General features: G+C 32.1%; 1 protein-coding gene across 1 annotated transcript in view; it reads right to left on the minus strand.

Moving 5' to 3' along the window:
• The window catches only part of LOC133329473 (uncharacterized), a 135,325-nt gene extending 114,635 nt beyond the window's left edge, over nt 1–20,690 (minus strand). Inside the window, exon 1 of the mRNA XM_061537947.1 lies at nt 20,159–20,690. Coding sequence (XP_061393931.1) covers nt 20,159–20,690 — 532 coding nt within the window. The remainder of the gene's footprint in view (nt 1–20,158) is intronic.
• Between the last annotated feature and the right edge of the window lie 384 nt (nt 20,691–21,074).

Genomic DNA, 21,074 nt, shown 5'->3' on the forward strand with positions numbered 1-21,074 from the left:
GCACGAGAAAGAGCAAAAAAACGAAATTTAATTAAAATTAATGCTAATTAGTGACAGCAGCATAAATTCAAAGAATTGTTCTATTATCCCTTTTTTTGGTAAGCTGACCTGATGGGCAATGTAATAGTCGGGGGTAAGGGAGAGACCTACTTTATAATTTGCATAATAATTGTGGGATAATACCCTAGCAATCTGAATAATACCCTGCCCATCTGACTGATAATAGTATTCACTCAATTTGCGACTTTGTGGCGTATACGGTATGACATTACTCATACTGCAGCTATAAACTCATTCAGCGGCACCATTCTATTAAAAGAACGCCAAAAATGGAAGTACCGCTTCGCGTATATAACCGTTATCTTAGTGAATTTCTCTAAATAATGTTATTTTATTATTGTATTTTTTCGACGCTCTCTTAGCTTCATGACAAAAGAAAAATAATAAAAAAAATTAGGTTTTCAAATGAAAATAAATCTATAAATATACCACTTATCCAATGTTTTACTATTCCATATAACTTTTAATTATCGCATTTATCGTTGTTGTAATTCGTATAACTTATACGCATATTCTTATATGCATCTTATACCGACTCATCAATCAATAACCCCCCTTTTCGATTTTTGCAATATCCTTGAAAATATATTGCACATGATGATTGCAACAATTTTTTTCTTGCATAGTTATTCAAACAAATGTATGTTTTTCAAGTTGGAAATACAGGCATACATACATATATGCGTAAATTTATGTTTTGTAGGAACATTAAGTGGGGTAACCTTTACATTTTTATAATCAAAATAATATTTTTTAAAATAGCATCATCAACTCACCACCAATACCACAAATATTTAGTCCTATTGTTTGTTAATACAATGTATATCAAATCAATTTTGGCTTACCTGAAAAGAAAAAAAGAAAATGTAAATATGAGTATTAATTACAATAAAAATTAAGAAATCGATATTAATTAATTGCATTATGTATAAGATCTTTATAATTTATCAGATTGCCTTCAGGGCAAAGCCCTTATATTATACTTCATCCGTACGTCGAGTAGTCCCTCATATCGGAGACTTTGTTAAATTCTACTTAGCTGAAACTCATTTGAAAGAGATTTCCATTACAGTGCAAATATATATTACCTTTACATAAGAAACTTCTTTTTTTGTGTTGTTTTTTCTCTTTCGAGTCATTACAAAACGTCGATAATTAAGCTCGAGAAAAACTAACTTAAAATCATTCAATGAAAATCGGCCTTATAGGCAAATAACTCAAATAAAAATTTCAATTTTCTCTAAAAATATTTATTTTAGAGAAAGTGTTCTCTAAAATAAATCATACCCACTCTTATAACCTTTTTTAAAGGATGTTCTCTGTTACTTTTCTGGGTTTCCAAAAAAATCTAAAAAATATTACTTTAATTTCCTTTGAAATCATCAATAAATGGCTTAACACATTTCCTAGCTTATGCTGTGCCATGTCACATTTGATTTAGATGTTGACGTTTTAACTTTATATCCTTGCTGTTTTAAATCTATCCATCCAGTGTGATCTATGGATCTTTAAGAAAAACTTCCTCTTTCAAACAGCATGTCAAGTACCAAAACAAAAAAGGAAAACATCCTTAAAAGCTTATTGGCCAACTAGAAGAAAGATTCAACTCGATATACGAGCATATTTTGCAACATACATACATACATGTGTGTAAGCCAAACAATGGCTGCGGACTTTGGAGAACAAGAGATGTATTGTAGCACAAAATTTTCAAACACCTGCTACACAAAGAATATCTTAATACACCTGGATTTTAGATTTTATTTCATACTCGGTATTATTTAACATTTAACACCTCGATAGAAAATATTACAAGGGGGTGGGGGGATAAAAATTTCTTCGTGTTGTGGCAATAAGTGAAAAAAAACATTACCTCCCTCCTACCAAATAAGCTCACGGTATACAAACAACAACATCGGGCTTGTGTTTTACACACCGCTTGAATTTTCGGCATGAAGTGTAGATAAAACACGGAGGGTGAGGTAGGAGTCAGACAGAGTACTACGACTGCTACCTTGCCAAAATCTGATGTTCTAACACTTGCTTAAAATATCAATTTCATCAGAGTAGAACGAACGAAGAACAAAATGCCATTAAGAAACCCGAAAAACATAAATAAATACATGATTAAACATGAAAAATTTAAACAATAGAATGCCAACGCACAAACGCACACAGCCACACACACAAAGTATTACAAAGCACTAGATGCCAAGGAAATCAACACACAATTACACAAAATCAACTCAATTCGGATGTAGGACAAGCTGGGGGCGGACAAGAGGAATTAAGACTCAGTTTACTAAGTTGTATATTTGTGTGTTTGCTTGTCAGTGTGTGTGTAAAATTACCTGTATCTGAAAGTAAAAATCCATATAGACGTTACACTTTTATTTGTTTTTCCATTTCCACCCAACCCTATCCTTGGTCTTGTTCGCCTGCAAAGAACTCAAAGATTCCAGTTCCACACCCTATCAAATAAATACTTAAAACTTTGATTGTTGTTTTATTTTATTAGAAGGTTTTTAGAAATTAAAATTTATGTAAACGACAAAACACATACACGATCTTATGTATTTAATAGGGTAGGTGGGAATGTTACGTTTAAATCCTTAGTAAAATTTGAACTATGGCTTTTTAAAATATGGTTCAATTAATCTTAGACCCATTGGATATTATTATTATTTTATTTATTTTTTTTTTGTATTTTGAATTTTCAAATTCCTTTTAACTGGTTCATTTCGGAAAACATTTTTGTAAGAATTTTTATACACCAAAAAATGTTTATATATTTTTTCCCCATAGTACATCGTAATGAGAATTTCTCCTGTGTCTATTTCAATATATTTTAAAACCCCTATGTCTCAAAAAAAAAAAACATTCCACCCTAATACACATTTAATGCATAGTAGTATAGAAATATGTAAAGCTGATATTTCTGTGAAAAGTTTTGTTTGTTTTTAGCAAGAATTTAAGTAAAATATTACAAAGGTAATGTTAGTGTATGTTTGTGTGTGTGTGTGGTAGCACGTGTATATGTGTGTGTGTGTGTGTTTTGAATTTGTATAATTGTATGATTTGATATTTAGCAATATTTGTCTAAAGGTATGCAAGTAAAATAACAAATAAATGTCTCAGAATTGTATTTATATAGCTGTTTACTAGTGTGTGCGTGTGTGTGTGCAGACACATGTATGTATGGACTTGTGGGCGAATAATCACTTATTCGAATATAAACATACACACGTGCACACACATCCATTCTCGTTCTCACTTCTATACATATATATAAACAATCATAATGCCAAAATAACACTCGGATAAATACAGATTTAAACAAGAATATCAAGCAGATGAATGAACAAAGTTTTACCGACAAAGAGTAAGAGAGAGGGAGAGAGGCAGAGAGTGGAGATGCGGAGAATATGAGATTGAATCCAAGTGTGTTGTTATTTATTTGCAAAGAAGTGAACACTGATTGCTGTTGTATTGCAATCAAGCGCTCATCAAAGCAATGTCTAAAATAAATACAGCAACACAACGAAAACGAAACAGTGAAAGAAAATTAGATCTCAAATCAAAAATTAAGAGAACAGTGAAAAATGCAAAAAAAAATAAACTTGAATGAAGAGCATATGTGTCAAAATAAATTGAGTTGAGATTCTTCAATTCAGGTAGATCTTCCACGCAAAAAAAAGGAGAATGATATGAAGAAGAGAAGCGAATAGGTTGAAAAGGAGAATACATCGAAAAGGGGACTTTTATATAGAATATTTCAGAAAACAGCTCAAAAGAGAAAATAATCCATGCAGGACAGAACCTTATGGATCAACTGGAATAAACTCGATTTATGGTTATATATAGGTAATCTACAATTCATGTAAATCGAAAGAAAAATTTATTTCAGATACAAACATTTCAATATTTGTTTTTAATATTTGACAGTAATATGAAATCATTTCTCTCAGTGTGTTATCGTAAAAACAAAACCACTTTTATTTCACATTTCATCGACTACAAATGCATTTTACACAAACACAAGAATGTATATATATATATATATATACCTATCCTCAGAATAAAGACAAAAGTGAAATAGCTTTCTTTGCCTCAGCATTAAATTCCTTTCAGCACACCTCAAAGCAATGTTGGGGTGAAAGAGGAAAGGACAAAGCCACAACAGGATGCAAGGAAAGTACTTTGAGGTGTTTTAGTGAATGTGAGCTGCATTTCAATGTAATATATATATATATATATATATATATTGTAGTCCCCTCTTTCATTCAGCTTATTTTGTTTTAGCGTTTATTGTTCTTAATATAAAATTGAAGAGTTTTTATTTGCTCATCTCAAATTCCAAGTTCCCCGCCATCTATCCCTAACTGAAAATATAAATATTCCATGCAAACCTCAACAAAATACAACTCATTTTCCAGCTACTTTATGGATTAAATTCGTTAGCAATTTCTAGGTATGTTTAAACCCCCCCAAAAAAAAGAATTACCTTCTATCCATGGCAACGGATTTAAGACGCAATTTATCACAAGAATATTTAACTTTTAAGCCATAATTTGCAAAACTTTCTTCTTCAACGAAAATGTTTAGAAATACTAGAGACCAGACATGAAGGCATGTCGCGTAGTCGTTTGACCTGCCTTCTCGCTAATTCAACATCAATGGGGTCTGGGCAAGGGGGTCTTTGACTACATGTAGTGCTTTTCTATTCAATATTGTAGTCCGTTATTGTTGCGTGATTGTATGCCTTGAACTGAATAAATACACAAAGTTTTGAGGCACGCACGTACGTGAAAGTATTCCGTTTCGCAATTTTGAGGCCATATAACATCTCCGCAACCCCCATTGCCGGCATCACGGCCCAAAACCACAATGAGCCATAAAATGTTTGCAAAAATACAAAAGTGAATAGAAGAAGGATGTAGAGGAGGAGGTTAGGCAATCTTTATACGCAGCTAAACAACCAAGTCAGTCAAGTCTTACAAATAATTGACAAGCCAAACAACTCAAATGCGGAAGCATAAAAATGCAAACCCTCCGAGTCCCTCCCCCAGTCAATTTACACAACCAAACAAATTCGCATAAAATACCTTGAATAGAAGGATCCAAAGGACTTTGGAACAATACGGTGTACATACATACACACACACACATAATCTATACACATAAGTATGACTGTATTTAGTGGCATATAAGAAAAAAAAAAACAGAATGGCTGGGTAAATCGCATATGAATGGATATGGAGGGCAAGGCGATTGAAAGAAAAATGCAAACTTTAATTCAATGTATGCATAAACTTTATTTTACTCTGCATTCATATGCACAATGTGTATATGAACAATGTAAAATTCTTTAATGCAATTATTTAAAAAAAAAACAAACAAATGGGATAAAATTAAAGTCCAAACAATTTTGTGGTAAATTTAAACAAAATCATCATCATCAGTGTCATAATACATAATTATAAAATACATATACAATACAATACAATTTCAAAAGAAAAAATAAAAATACAAATATTTTATTTGTCTACCTACCTCAACAACTACAAAACGCCATGTTATCAAATAAATCCAATTTTTAGTCCTTGAGGCATTTCTCTTTACTCTTTATATCATTATCTATTTCATACAAAAATAATTTATAGTCTCCGCTTTTTCTAATTGGTGCGAAAAATTTAAAACTAGCACACATTAACACAACAAACCTTGTGCTCTGCAACAAAATCGCCAGCCATTTATTCTCACCCAATAACGAAACATTTTTATAAGCCATTAATTGTCGATAAACAAAAGACAAATTACCAAAACAAAAACACTAAAAACATGGCCATGCCATGCCAGAAAGTATGCTCGAAATGTAGGCACAAATGTTCGCCTAAAACTATGCAATAATTTATTAAGACAACAACCGGCCAACTAAATATGCCAGCAGACAAAGCCAAAAACAAATCCTAAATAACCAAATGGTTGCACTAAATTTTCGAACAAATTTTCACAACAATAACCGAGGTAATTTTGAAAAATACAATTTAGCAAACTCAATAAATAAAATGCTTAATAGATGCATTTTATTTATTGTGTTTGCTAAATTATCAAATGAACAATTTAAGGATACGCCAGCACGAATGGGTAATATAGGAATGGGATAGTATTTTATTATCATCAGAAGATGATACACATATTAGTATAAGTATTAAAATTAAAATCTTAAAATCTTCCAAAAGAATTCTAAAGACCTATAGGAATATAACAAATATAGACCATATGTTATTCTTTCCAGTAGGGCTTCAAGTTTATATATGGAAACATTATATCAAGGATATCTTTCAAGATTGTATAAAAAATTAATATATTGTATAATGATTAAGTTCGTCTTTGAAGGATACTATACAACGCTTCTCTTCTGTAATGAGAACTATGTAGACATTTTCAAAAAAGAAACCTCGAATAACCTCGATAAAAATACCTTTTGAAATCTTAAAATCCTCAGAAAGAAAGGTCTTACAATATTCTATTAGAAAGCCTGTAACGGATTTTATTGGCAGAATTCTGGAGACCTCTACAAAAGAAGGTATCAAATAAACCTAAAAGCCTTTTATAAAGAATTCTATTGGGACAAAAATTTCCCCAGCAGAACTACTTGAATTTTAGTTACATTAGATGTTTGTAAATTCAGTAATTCAATAGCAGTCAATAATTTTTTATACTTTTCAATCTCTTTTTGAAAAACAATACAAGCCAATTATTTTCAACTGAAACTGGAAGTTTGTATCTTTATCTGATAGCCAAAATTATTTCTGCACAGGATTTCTATACACATATTCGAAGATTTTTTTTATGTAACAAATCTTCAAAGAAAATGAGATTGTTTGTCCTTCCACTAAATTGCAAAGAGAGCAAAAGGAAGAAAATAGTACAACAGCATTACAAACAAAAAAAAAGAAAAATGAGTCGTAGAAAATTATGTTTTCACAACTGTACACTGTGAAGAGACAACAACTACTGATTACAGCTCATCTAAGCAGCAAATCACTGGGTGTGTGCGTGTATGTCTGTCTAACGGATGTGGGAGGAGAGATGTTGGCACTTCCGAGTACTTTACAACTACGACTTAATCCACTACTAAAGACCATTTGATGTTCACAAAAAAAAAGAAAAAAAAACAAAGATGAAAAAGAAAACGAGAAGTACAAAACATACAAACAGGCAGGCCATAGTTAACATATCATATTGGAGGTACTGAAAGTAGAGGAGGGAGGCTAGGAGTAGGAGTGGTGTACGGATGAAACAGCAGCATGCATATTTTTACTGGCTCTCCTCATAAATTCAAAATGCGTAGCAGGATGAGACAAAACAACAGCAACAGCAATGGCAACAATGACAAGAATAATGACAAAAAAGCAGTACCAAGTACTTTACGTCAAGTGAGTGGGTGGGTGAGTGAGGGACTGAGTCAGCCAGTCAAAAGGGTGGATAAGCGCGTTTGTTTGTAGCTGAGTGACAAAAAAAAACCGTTTGCATAGGTATTGCTGTTGTTCGAGTTAATGTTCAGAAAACGAAATGTGATTCTAACACAGACAGACAGACATTCCAACAATATGACGCACTGCAAGCGAATGCTAATGGATCTCCGCGACAAAGGCGACAAACAGAAGTGCGAAGAAGTGAATTTCCAAATACCTAAACGTCCTTGAGCACGAACACATTTCACACTCGAGGCAAGAAAGCCGAGAAGAACATAACAAGGCAACAGAGCACTACCCAAGAATGAAAGAAAGACGACACGAGCATAGACATCATAACGTTGTAATGTTGTCAGGCCAAAAGTGTCATGACTGCGTTAAAATACACTACACACACGCACACAGAGAGAGGGTGTCACGGCGAACACACGGACCATCGAAATACTGAACACCACTTGAATGCGAGAAACACACTCGTTAAGATACTCTTACAACACCGTCAAGCCGCAGTGGCAGTGGCAATAGCACTGAGATGCTGTTGAAGCCGAAGCCAGACCCGCACACCCATACAGCCGTTGGCAGTAAAGTTAAGTGATGTGTTCAGAATTCACAAACACCGGGGCACGGTACATACGACGGTTAAATGCTTAAATCATTTCGAAAATTCAGATTGAATGTTGCTGCACACAATAACAATCTTTACGATCTTAAAGATATTGAACAGATTACTGTATTTTTCGAGCAAGAAAAAAAATATGATCCACGAGAAAGAAAAAAAAAACAGACAAATTGGCATGAATGTAAATTCAGTGAACGGATTTGTAGATATGAGACAACGATTTAAGATTTAATCGAATTGATTAAAATGAAAAAGGACAATGACAATAATTTTGATAGGAGAACAGATAATTGCTAAGGCGAATGTTGTCATTAATCTTCAGATGATCCTGTTGCGAATAATACACTTCGTTCAGCTTCAGCCGGGAAGTAAGATTTCATATTTTTGTAGAATTTTCTGTATGAAACCGTCTTCGAAGTAAAGTTGAATACAAATTATAGTAACATTGCCAAATCGAATTACTCCATGAATTAGTTCATGGTAGTTCACTACACATTCCACAAAGTCCATTCGAAATATATCTAGAGCTATCTGACAGCTGATATCGCAGAAATCATAATCATCCTTGGAAGGCTGGAGATAAAAATTAATGTGCGTTCTAAAGGTCAATTTGAGGTCAATTGCAAATACATTTATTTCCATATTTAGGTATATTAAAATTACCTCCTAGTGTTTTTGGAGCGTATTAGTATTGACATAACGTATACGCCACAAAATATCAGGTCCTCCAGAAAGCAAATTCTTGCACGGTCAAATGTTTTCGGTGTTCAATCATTGTTTGAGAATCTGATTTCTTCTTAATAAATTAGATTATGCAACAAGATTTTGGGTTTGGAGAATTCCTTATAGGAAAGAAAGCCATTGGCGAGTACATTATGTTGGAGGTCTGTAAATTTGGATTTGAGTTTGAATTTTACTTATTAATAATGTAGTAGTCTGTAAGGATTGTATTTCCACACACTGATTAAATAAGAACCCAGAAATACAAAATCGTCATAGATCAATTTATTGAGTTATGGCGTAATGATAGCCCTCATGTTCATGAAGAAAAAGTTTTATATCTTCGTTTGTCGCTATTGCAGGTTATTTTTGAGATGACATGTCTTTAGTCCTTAATTTAATTTCTTTTTATGATTCACTTTTCTTTTGAAATATCAATAAAGTATTTCGTTACACATAATTCGAATGGATTATTGTCGATAATAATAATAATAATAATAATTTCTTTCGGAATTTCTTTACGACCATTTTGTTAACATAACGAACGAATAAATGAAACTAATTGCAATTCTACGACCAACTAACATTACTCAAGTAATCGCCCCCACATCTCATTTTCGTGTATTCTATCCTAATCAAATTAATATCTTTTTTATATCGTAGTAATTTTTCTAATCGTTATCTCTATTCAGGTTTGTTTTTTTTTTCGTACAACAGCCCGGAAGCAGCCTTGAACGTGTTTGCATTTTTTTTCTCTCTCGCCCTTTCTAGTTGTTGTTTCTATTCGGTCGTTGTTCGTTCGTGTATTCTATTACCTGAAACAATTTGAACGTTTCTTGTTGATTTCTTTGGGGAAACACATGTCATGTCATGTCAAGGCAAGTCAAAACTGTCACAGCCATTTGAGTTGTGACTTTGAAATTAATTTTTTCTTTCTGGCTTCACTTCTTGTTTTTTTTCTACCAACTTAGTTTCTTGTGCACCTTTTAAAGAGAGAAGTAAAAGTATCGCTGTATAGAATGACGACAACACCAACTGTGACAAAAGTAAATTGAGTGTGAAGAAAACAAAAAGGTAGCTGCTGTTGGGCAAAATGATTATTATTGGCAAAGGTATTGCATTACAAGGAGAGGGCAGTAGAAAAAATGGTTGAAATTATGGCTTTCCAGACATAAAATGACAGTTGTTGTTTTTGTTTGCTAAATGTTGTTGGAAAATACTATACATGTATGGATATTCTATAGCAAAAAACTACAACAATTTCAAAATTGGAAAAACGTATAAAAGAAAATCATTCTATTCGTATAAGTGTTGCCATAATGTATACGCCACGTGGTCATGTCACACATATGATCACATATAGTTTCTGGAATATCGTTGTATGCTTACTATTTTCGATATTATATTAATTTATCGGTGCCATTACACTGTATTTATTCCACTATCATTGAAGTGTTCTTTAAGAAATAGGAACCATTATTTAATAAATTTACAAAATATACCACATTATTCTACAATAGTTTTCAAGTTTTCATAACATATATATAATTTCGAAACTTATCCTAACTTAATACATATATAATCTTCATATAATGTTTACAACATGTAAGAGAAATGTTAAATGTTGTAGAATAATTTGTATGGGCACAAACGCCAACACAAAAAAAACATACCAAATAAGATCATTTTCCTATCTTACAGTTTATTTTATCAAATAAACTTCAAACATAACTAACTTTTAGTGAGTTATCTAAATAAAAAAAAACAACAACAACTGCAACAGAGGCAAAGAGAATTTTTATTTACGACAATCTTTAGAAAAGTTATTGTAGTAAACTTTTTTCCTTAGCTTGTTGTTTTCTTCCCTTTCTGCCTCTGCAACAAAGGCTCATCTATTTGCCAGAAATAATAACATTTCCAGATAAAGAAAAGAAGAGAGGCCGAAGAAAAAAAGGCAGCAAACAACTATATTTTTAAGAGGCTCAACAAAATTGTTGTTTGTTGGTAGTGGTGTTTATTTTGAAGTAGTAGCTAAAACGCCATACCCTACGAAGTATTCCCCAGAGTAAAATGAAAGCAAAAGTTGTTCGGCAGAAGTGGTAACAAAACAAAAACAATACCAGTCAGCCAAAAAAGAAAACTTGAAAAAAGTTATACATGTGATTATACTGTTCCCCACTTGTTTCGCCTCCCAAACACCCATTGAAAATAGACAACAAAAGAAAACATTTGGATGACTCCAAAAAGAAAAGCAAACATTTACGTGACTTAAATTTCACTTAGTCCAAGTTTACTTCTTGTTTTCATGTGGCAATGGTTGGAGGGGTGATCTGATGATATGTAGTTGGTGTTGTTTTTGTTGTTCCTGGCTTATAATCATTACAGAAATATGAAGATGACAAACAAAATCGACCAAAAACTTCTCTAATGTACATTAAAAATATTTGTTTCGTACAATTGAAATGTAATTTATTTAGACGAACCAAGAAACGAATGAACGAACGAACGAAGAGAGTACATTATTGGGCCATCAAAGGCAGAAAGAAGACCGAATGAAGGAAAGAATAAACAAAGTTTGTGAACTAAACAAAATATCAAGTTCCATTTGCTTGCCAACAACAACAACGACGACAACAGCAAAGAAATAAAAACAACAAAACAAAGTTTGCCAAATTGAAAGAAGAAACGAAAAAGAAAAACAATTTATTTTTACATTACAAATATTGCCTATATTTGGGCTGACGTTGTAAACATGTATAGCATACGTTAAGCTTTCTTAGATAAACAAACAACGATTTTTTTAGGAATACTTAAGCAGATATTTGCAAATCTGCGTTTTTTTGTTATTGTTATTTTTAAAAGGTTAAAATACCATTCCAAATACAAATTTCTTTATAAATCTCAGGAAAATATTTTTTGTAGTATAAAATAAGCAAAAGATGTTATGGTAATACAATTTTCCAACGATTTAAAATATACATTTTAGAGAGATTTCTATATTTTTGTATGTGCTGGCACTCTAATATTTTCAAGAATTGCAGACTGCAAAAATATTTTCAAACTACAATATTAAATCGTTACGTATAATCACTGTCGTCATGTATAGGTTTGGTAGTCTGATATTTGGCTGAAAGGTATTCAGCAATAACAGTTCGTGATTTCAAAAGTATGGAACTGGAATTCGACATCTGCCAAACTAAGTTGTTAAGTTAAAAGTCTGACATTGACGAAAATGAATTCGCTTAACTATCTCACAACGCATACAAATTATCAAAACCTTTTAAAACCATGATGATTCTGCCACAACCCCATATCGTACTTTAAGAGGGGATTATGGTTTACATAATCGTTCAACTATGCCATCGGTGGCAAATATTGTTAGGCCTGTGCATCATCGTTTCGTTCATTCCACCGATTCATATCGCTGCTGAAAGGAAAGTGTTGCCGAAGACCTGAATATATCGATTACATCCAGAAAAGGTCGCTCTTTGGATGTTGTGATTTCATCTTATTTCTTCGATAATGACATATCGCTCATTTGCTGCAAGACAAGCATAATTCAAAAAACACGAATTTGCAGAAAATGCGTTTTAAGTTTTCAACTTACTCAACTTTATATGGGACAGAGGAACTTCTACAGCTTCTCAATTGGAGTGTGTAAGAGATATTCACCTTTATTGAGTTATGCCTCTCTTGCAGCAAATGAGCGATATGATGAAAGTTTTTCCTACTATCGAAGAATACTATATAAGAATATCCCTTTTGAGCACTATCAAAATTTTACAAAACTCTAAGAAACATTAAAATTAGTTTGAGATTTTATAGGGAAGCCATATGATGCAAATTAAAGCTAGTCGTAATGCAAAACTTCAATATTTCCGATTGTAGGATAACAATACGTATAAGTAATGTCATCACTCATACGTCCAGCGAATAACACAAACTAGGCGAATATTCTATTAAACCAAAGATTTTCTCTTAAATTGTGCAAACCTTTTCAAAATAAAACAAAAAAAAACAATACACGTCACAGAAATATTATTTCATTAGCACGACGTTATGTAACTTACTTAAGGCATGTTTATGGTTTTTGCACTTAATTTGATTTACGTGACAATTTTAAAGCTGTTACTTGTTACCATTTTTTTTTTTTATTTGTATGCCGATTCCCTGTTTGGTAGCCACAATTTGTGAAAGAAAATACCAAACGAAAAAAACCAACAACAACCAAACGAAATTTTCAACAATTCAACCAAAGTGTTTTCGGGACGACAAAAACCATCGGGAACAAAAACAACACATAAACCAAACTATAGATCTTCCTGCTGGCTTTGGTGTCTGTGTTGTCGTTGATGTTGTTGCTGTTGTTTGCCACACTCCGTATGCGGTTGCATATTATTTTGAGAAATGGCAGAGTAATAAATAAATTAATTTGGCTAGTTGTTGCCAAGAATTTTCGACCATTTCAACCACAAATACCGCCGTAACCAAAAAACATCGGTTACCAACAAGTCATAGACTCGCTCACTTTCCGAGTTGTCCACACGCTGTTTGGGCAACAACATTGGCATTCTCAACTATGTTGTCGTCATCATTGCCGCCGCCGACGTAGTTGCTTGAAACAGAAAAAAAAACAGAGAACAACCGGAACGAAGGCACCATAGACAAACTCACCAGTACAGACCATACCATACCAGACCAGTCAGAGACCGCATCAGACCAAATGCCAAAAGAAAATGGGAAAAGTTTGAAAATTCCACTGTGTATGTGTGTGTTTCACACCAGCAAAGGGAAAAAAACTACGACAACGCCAACAACATTTACACATACCAAAAGAGGAAAGTATGGTGATTACATCTAGTGTGTCGAACATTTATATAATGTTACCCCTCACTCCGCCCACAAAATTCACCAGACAAAGACAATAAACTTTTGAAAAGTTTAATTGTTTGTTTTATTTTTTTGTGTTTTTCCTGCTTCCTTTAGATTCGTTTTTATTAAAAAAAATGTAAAAAAAGAATATTTACAGTTTATAACAGCTAATATTTATGCAAAACACCATAGATTCCAAGGAGAAAGGAAAAAAAAAACAACAAAACACTTTATACCATCTCCATTAAAAAGTTTTGACCGACACTTTTAGAATGAAAGAAAGACAACACGACAAACTTTATGACCAGAAGTAATGTTGAAAAAAATACAAATAGTTGTTGTTGGTTGGTAGTAGTGTTGGAGTAGTTCAATAATTAAGAAAGGCTTACAACATTTCAGGCTGGCAGAACAAATTGGGGACAACATAATACCTAAATACCGATATTATATTCAATACCTAAAATCGAAAATTAAGAGTAATTCGGTTTCAAAATTGCTTGAGAATATATAAAATCCGCGTTATATGGCGGCTATAATCCGTACTTGTAATTAACATAAAATCTGTAATGACTGAAAAATCAAAAAAATATCTAAAATCGAGACATAGCGTATGAGGACTATATAACAAATTTAACCATTATGTCCTGTGAAGCAATTTACATTTAATGAAATTTGTAAATGTTTTAAGGAATTATGAGATTAAAATATACAATTTATGTTGATCAATTCATGGATAATCTGAGCCTGGTATGAATGACAGAAAATCCACAAGATAGGTACTCGATAAAAACTCTAAACAATAAGGAATTAAACTAATTTGAATTTTGAGCTCCAGAGAAAGACAACAAATGTTTAGCAAGTTTTTTAAAGGAATTGCATATTTTTGGCAAAGAAAAGTCACATGCAATATTTCTTGGGAAGTTAGCAAAATTCGACTTCGATCTAGCACCACTTGTGTATACATAGATTAATTCGAATAATACTAATTAAACAACAAAATTCTCTAAAATCTGTAATATTATTTTTATCATTTAAATAATTAGTTGTGTTGTTGTATTTTAAGCTAACCAATAATAATAATAACTAATTTGTTGAAAACGAACAAAAAAACCCAAGGCATAAATCACAAGAACATAAATACAGATTATTGGCTAGTATCAATTTCAGTAAACATTTTAAATGACTGTGTGCTTTAAATACAGTGGAAACAACAAAATAAATAAAACAGACAGACGTTTATGTATATATACACTAATGGTCAAAACATATGCAACTAAAATTGACTATGTGTCATTTGATGACAAGGTGATTTAAGCGCATTTTTGCAAGACGGTTTTTCGTAATCATATGGGGCATGTACGCATGCATGTGGCAGCTATTGGTTTTTGGAGGACTTTTGCAAGTTGGGAACAAGAAATAATTTTTTTTTGTTTGTTTTTGATCATCTACATGGACAAATTATCTGTACGACGGCTTTTTTTAGTGGACTTCCTCCTAGATGGGTCAACGAAACTGGGATTGTGGCATTGTACTTCTTCACTATATGCGATATTGCACTTCTGGGGACATTCCAATCGCCAGCAATGAGTTTTTCTATTTGCCCACAATTCGTTATATTAACCCCAAACCCGAATATATCGCTTGTCATTTCTATTTGGTTGTTTGTGACCGTATATTACAATTTTGTGTGAATTAAATATTCATTCAAATGACCTCATAACACTTTGCCAAAAACAAAAACTATTATACCTATAATTTATTTAAATTCGTCAGAGTTGCATATGTTTTGACCCAGCTAATATTGAGTTATCTATTTTATCAATAAACTTTCCAGCAAAATACCAAAAAAAAATACCAAGTTGATATATTTTCCACATAGTCAATTTCAGTTGCATATGTTTTGACCACTACTGTATATACAACCCTAATCTCTTAGATTAGTACGAATTTTCTAGAAACGTTAAATCTGTTACAATTTTTTATAAATATAAAGTGGACATATTCCAATATTATTATTTCAAAGTTTAGAAATCTAATTTTAAAAATTATTAGTTTTATTAAAGTATATACGGAATATATATAGACAATTTACATATATCAACTATCATGATGATATTTCCATATTTGCAATTTGTGCTATATATCCCACTATTTATTCAAAATTCCTCTTTTTTGAACTAAATACAAACCATGATGATAATACCACAACACTATACACCCATCAACATGTGTACTTATGTGTGTAGGTGTTCTTTCTATCTGTGCACATGTGACGTGGCCAAATAGCATACCGCCGCCACAGCAATTATATAATTTATTTTAATTTTATTCATCGTTAATTATCAATTTTAGACTAATTAAATTAGTTGTTTGCACAGGCTAAATACAAATTTAACAACTCGCCTCAAATCCCTAGCAAAAACTGTCAGATTATTGAACAACAACAACAACGACACATACAAAAAAAGGAAATCACAAAATAAAATAAAAAGCAAAGCATACTTTGTGGCATAGCACCTAAAATATATTAAATGCAATACTGCATTTGGGGATATGCATTTAATTGTGTGTGTGTGTGTGTGTGTGAGTGAGTGTACATATTACAGTATATAAATTTGTATGTATTGAAATTGTTGCTGTTGTTATTATTATCATGATCAAATTTCTTGTTGTTGCAGTTGCCTTTGGTGTTTGTTTGTGTGTGTGCGTGCGTGCGTTTGTCCGATAATTAATTTTTGCCATTTCAAACCCGTTATAATCAAAGCCACTCTGTTTCTCTTTGCAAAATTTGAAAATTTATATCATACGCTCACAAAATTATTATTACATGATTACGACAATACATATGTATGTGTATACTTACATATATGTATGTATGTTATGCTCGCCATATATGACAACACGAACCGGCAGTTTTGGGGAGATAATTTCACAAATTATTATTTTTTTGTTCGGGTTTGCATACGAATTATTATTGGAAGCCTTAATCTAAATGGCAATTTCCATAATATTTCCATATATTTATTATTTTGAGGTTCCAAAATGAATTTCGAATGAATAAATACAATCAATGATGGACCACCACTCTGAGAGACCACATCAATTGCCATAATAGCAATTATCACTGTAACAATCAATGACGATGATGATGGTAATGATAATGATTATGAAACTCTAAAGTCAAATGTCTAACCCAAAAGGACAATGAGCATGTATGCCCGTACGTACGTGTGTGTGTGAATCGGTGAGTGTATGTGATTTATTGTATTCATGCAAATAAATAGTAACAATTATGAAAATTATTTTCACATTTAAATGCTTTTGAAAAATATGATGATTGCAAGGTTTTGGTTATAATTTCAAACGAAATTTAATCTATGTAGTTGGTAAAGATTTGAAAATAGCCAATTATTATTTAAAATATTATCTTGTTTTTTGTTAATATTGAAAAAAAAATTGAACATAACCTAAAATATGTTTATAAGTAAATAAAAACTACCGAGATTGCAGTTATTCTCTTTAGGATTTAACGGATATTATCTGCAGGAAAAAAATCTGTTTAAAATTACTGCTAACAAAACGGAAAATATATAAACCAACCCTTGTGCATCTTCTAATCTACTAACACGTTCACACTCTAATATTACAATACAACAGCCATACATCCAGTCAACCAATCCCACCAAGTCAGTCCATAACAATACAAATTCTTTAACTTTTTAATTATGTAATAATCACAAAGTTTTGAAAAATACACTTTTCTTGTAATTTTCCTCTGGTCGATGATTGTGTTTTTGTTGCTAATGCGACCAAACCAAAACGGTTGTCTTGGCACAGCTGACAAAGAAAATAAGCAGCCGACACAGAAGGAATACTAAAGCAAAAATAATCAGCATTCAGTGAGACCGGTGGGGAGGAGGGAGTTTGGGACAATGTTAATGCTAATATTGTTATTGTGGCTGAAAAGTTTTATATAATTTCTGTAGAAAGTATTTGTAATGACTCCCATTTTGTTTTTTTTTTTTTTTTTTTGGTGGCCAAAACAAATCGAAAACAAAAGTAATTGTCTGCAAGAATGTGTCATAATTTTAATTCTATATATTATAATATTCATATTATTGCATTGGTTTAAAAAAAAATAATATATATTTGACAACAAAACATAAACATGATAAAAATTTCACTCGGAACTGACTCTCATTTACTAAACTTTTATATTATTAAACAACATTCAGTAACAATTTGTACAAATTGTTACAAATTATTGGGATATCAAACAAACGTACTCTTTTAAATTTTTCAGTATCGAATTTATAAACAACCTTACCCCTTGGTGAACAATGTCATATTTTCCCCACTGATAATCGTTGTATTTTTTTTTATAAAACAACAAACTAAAATTACGCCTGACTATTTGAATAAAAACAAACGAATAACATGTGATTAGCAATCCTAAAAGTATGCTGCATATATGAAAATTAAAAAAAATGTCAACAAGGTTATTATCCTATAAACAAAACCAACAACTTATTTCAATTTCTTTATTTTTTACCAATTTTATATTTTTCGGAATTCCTCCTACTCTGACTCTCATTATAGACTTCTTGAATGTTTCGCCATAGCATTTAGCAACTCATCAAATTTCAATTAATTTTCTCCGTTTTCCAGAATCAACAACAAAAAACTACTTGTCTTCATTTCTGCTGTTATTGTTGTTTGAAACAACATCTTAGTTTTTTTCCCCCTCTTTATCATATCATTGTTGGTTTACTTCTGTTTGTCTTCTCATTATTGCCGACGACGACGACGACGTGACAGAGTTAGTTGTTGTTATTGTTGTTCTTATATCTTTGTGCCAATTAAAGAAGTTTTCTTAACAAAAGTGAAACTCTTCCTGTCACACTACTGACAATCACACGCACACTACGACAGTCAACCAGTCGGCAGCTCGTTCATCCTGACAAAGCTTAAGGTAAACTTGGCGAATGGTTAAAAGTTGCTCATTTACATGATATCTATCTTTGCATTGTCTATTTTTAAGCTGGATGATTACAGCATAATGACGTTCCGTCATTTCGCCACTCGGCCCGTCGCATCAACTGTTAGTCAAGAAATGCCAACTTTGTTCGATACCATTTCTTTTTTTCTTTCGAAAAATATACAACGAATAGCAGCAACAACAATTTGAAATACGAAAGATGAAGAAATGTTATTATACAGCAATTAATTAACCATGCTTTCATTAACTCGTTCAGCTCACGCTCCATCCTGGCCTTATCCCTTTCGGCTTAAAAGATGAAAAAAAAATAACTGGAAGAAGGAATGAAAACTTTGTACACGAAATAATTTCTTCAAAACAAATCTTACTTTTCGAAACGACGCCGGGAGAGAATATTGATGCTGACAATGGTGGCGGCATTTGGGCAAGATATACAAAATAATGTCTAAAAGTATGCTGTGCCATAGTAGCTACAACCAACCATAAAGTAGTCAATGGTATCCACGTGACAACAGCTTTTGAAGAATGCCATAATTTTTTGTTATCGTTTCGACATTTCCATTGAATTGTTATAATTAGAGGATTGTTATTTCAAGGACTTATGTAGCGTCTTCTACAGTAAAATATGACTATACATTCCTTAATGAACTGGAGATATATTTTTGACCTTTAAACTTTATAATGTTGTGGCCTAAATGCTGTCAGTTGTGAATTCTTTTTCAACTTTCAAACTAATTAAGATGGAAGTAAACAGTAAATTATTTGTATTTGTACTTTGTCTATATTTTGTGTTGTGTAGACCGTCGGCAAAGTTTAGAATGAAAATTAACGTTCGATTTATAAGAATTAAATAAGAAGATGTAGTAAGGAAAAGATCAGTGACGTGTGGAGTGGAATATATGGCTTTAATAGTTTTAAATAGTTCATATATAATGAAAATATACATATATATGTAGGAGGTTGTAAAACGTTTCAAAATTATGAAGGGTAAATCGAAAATTGTTTATATTAATAGAACATGTCAACAATATAGAATATGATCAGTTTCAGTTTCGTAATAGTTTTTAATTTTACATTTATAGATTAAAAAAATATTTCACAACTTTGTGATGAAAAACTATAAAATCCATTTTTTCGAAGTCAATTTCTATATAATATATTTTCTATATATTTTCTAATATATTTTCTATTAAATATCGCCTTTAGCCAAACACCTCCTAACAATATGCCACATATTTTAAACTCAAAGAACATCCTCAAAATCGATCATTGTTTTCCTCACAAAACCACATAGAGCTGTGGGGTTTTCCCCCATTCTTTACAATTCCACACTTTCTGTTCAGATGTACAAACTTGTATAAAAACCAAAAAAAAAAAAAACAAAAAAGACCGAACTCAAGGACTTACCTCGTTTCTGTGGCTGTTGTATTGATGAAGATGGTGACGGTATACATTGGACAAATACCAATGATGAAATTGCAATCCATAACCAAAGGCAAAATATCCAAGTGGAGGAAGTACCCAACAATGACCGCTGCCAACAGCAAGAAGATCTATTGACGTGTCCTTTTCTATTGGTGTTCCTCCGACGGCAGCTGCTGCAGCCGATACTGCCGCCGTTGTCGTTATGTTTACAATTTTTTATGTTGTTAGCAGTGATGTTGAAATTGTTGCCGATACAGTTATTGTTGTTGTTGTTGTTATTGGCATTGTTGTTCCATTCAAGTGTTGTTAGTTGGCTATAATATTGTTTTCTGTTGTCGATTTGAGCTACTTTGCTGTTGTCAGTATTTGTATTGTATTGAAGTTTTCCACCAGCTCCAGTCGTTGGCGGTGGCGATGATGGTTGAGACGATGCTGATTCTCTGGCTGTCGTCGTTGTTGTTATTTTATATTTACACTGACTTTCAATGTTGGTTGGTAGTGTTGGTATTGGCATTCTTGTTGCCGTTGTTGTTATTATGTCATTGGATTTATTAAAATTGATATTTTGCCACAATGGCAATAATAACTGTGTTGAAGACGACGACAATCTCGATGGGGATGACAATTTTCTTTTCATACTTGGGCTTGTTGTTGTTGCCTTTATTGATGTTGTACGTTTAAGCAACATAATTGTTGCGTTTATCCCGGTAATCTCTTTCGTTATTTTTTTTAACTTACTTATGTATTTTGTTTTGTTACTTCTTGAATTTGACGACAAATCGTATTTGTATTTGTATTTTTTTTTAATTTAATAAACAATAGAATTTGTTTTCTGGTGGCTTTAGTAAATTTCTACTTTAAATAGTGCTATTGAAATAAAAATTGAACTTCTTGAAAA

This window comes from Musca vetustissima, unplaced genomic scaffold, assembly GCF_032173495.1.
Source record: "Musca vetustissima isolate MV318-11 ecotype Yass unplaced genomic scaffold, APGP_CSIRO_Mvet_v1 utg6568, whole genome shotgun sequence".
Lineage (NCBI taxonomy): Eukaryota > Metazoa > Arthropoda > Insecta > Diptera > Muscidae > Musca > Musca vetustissima.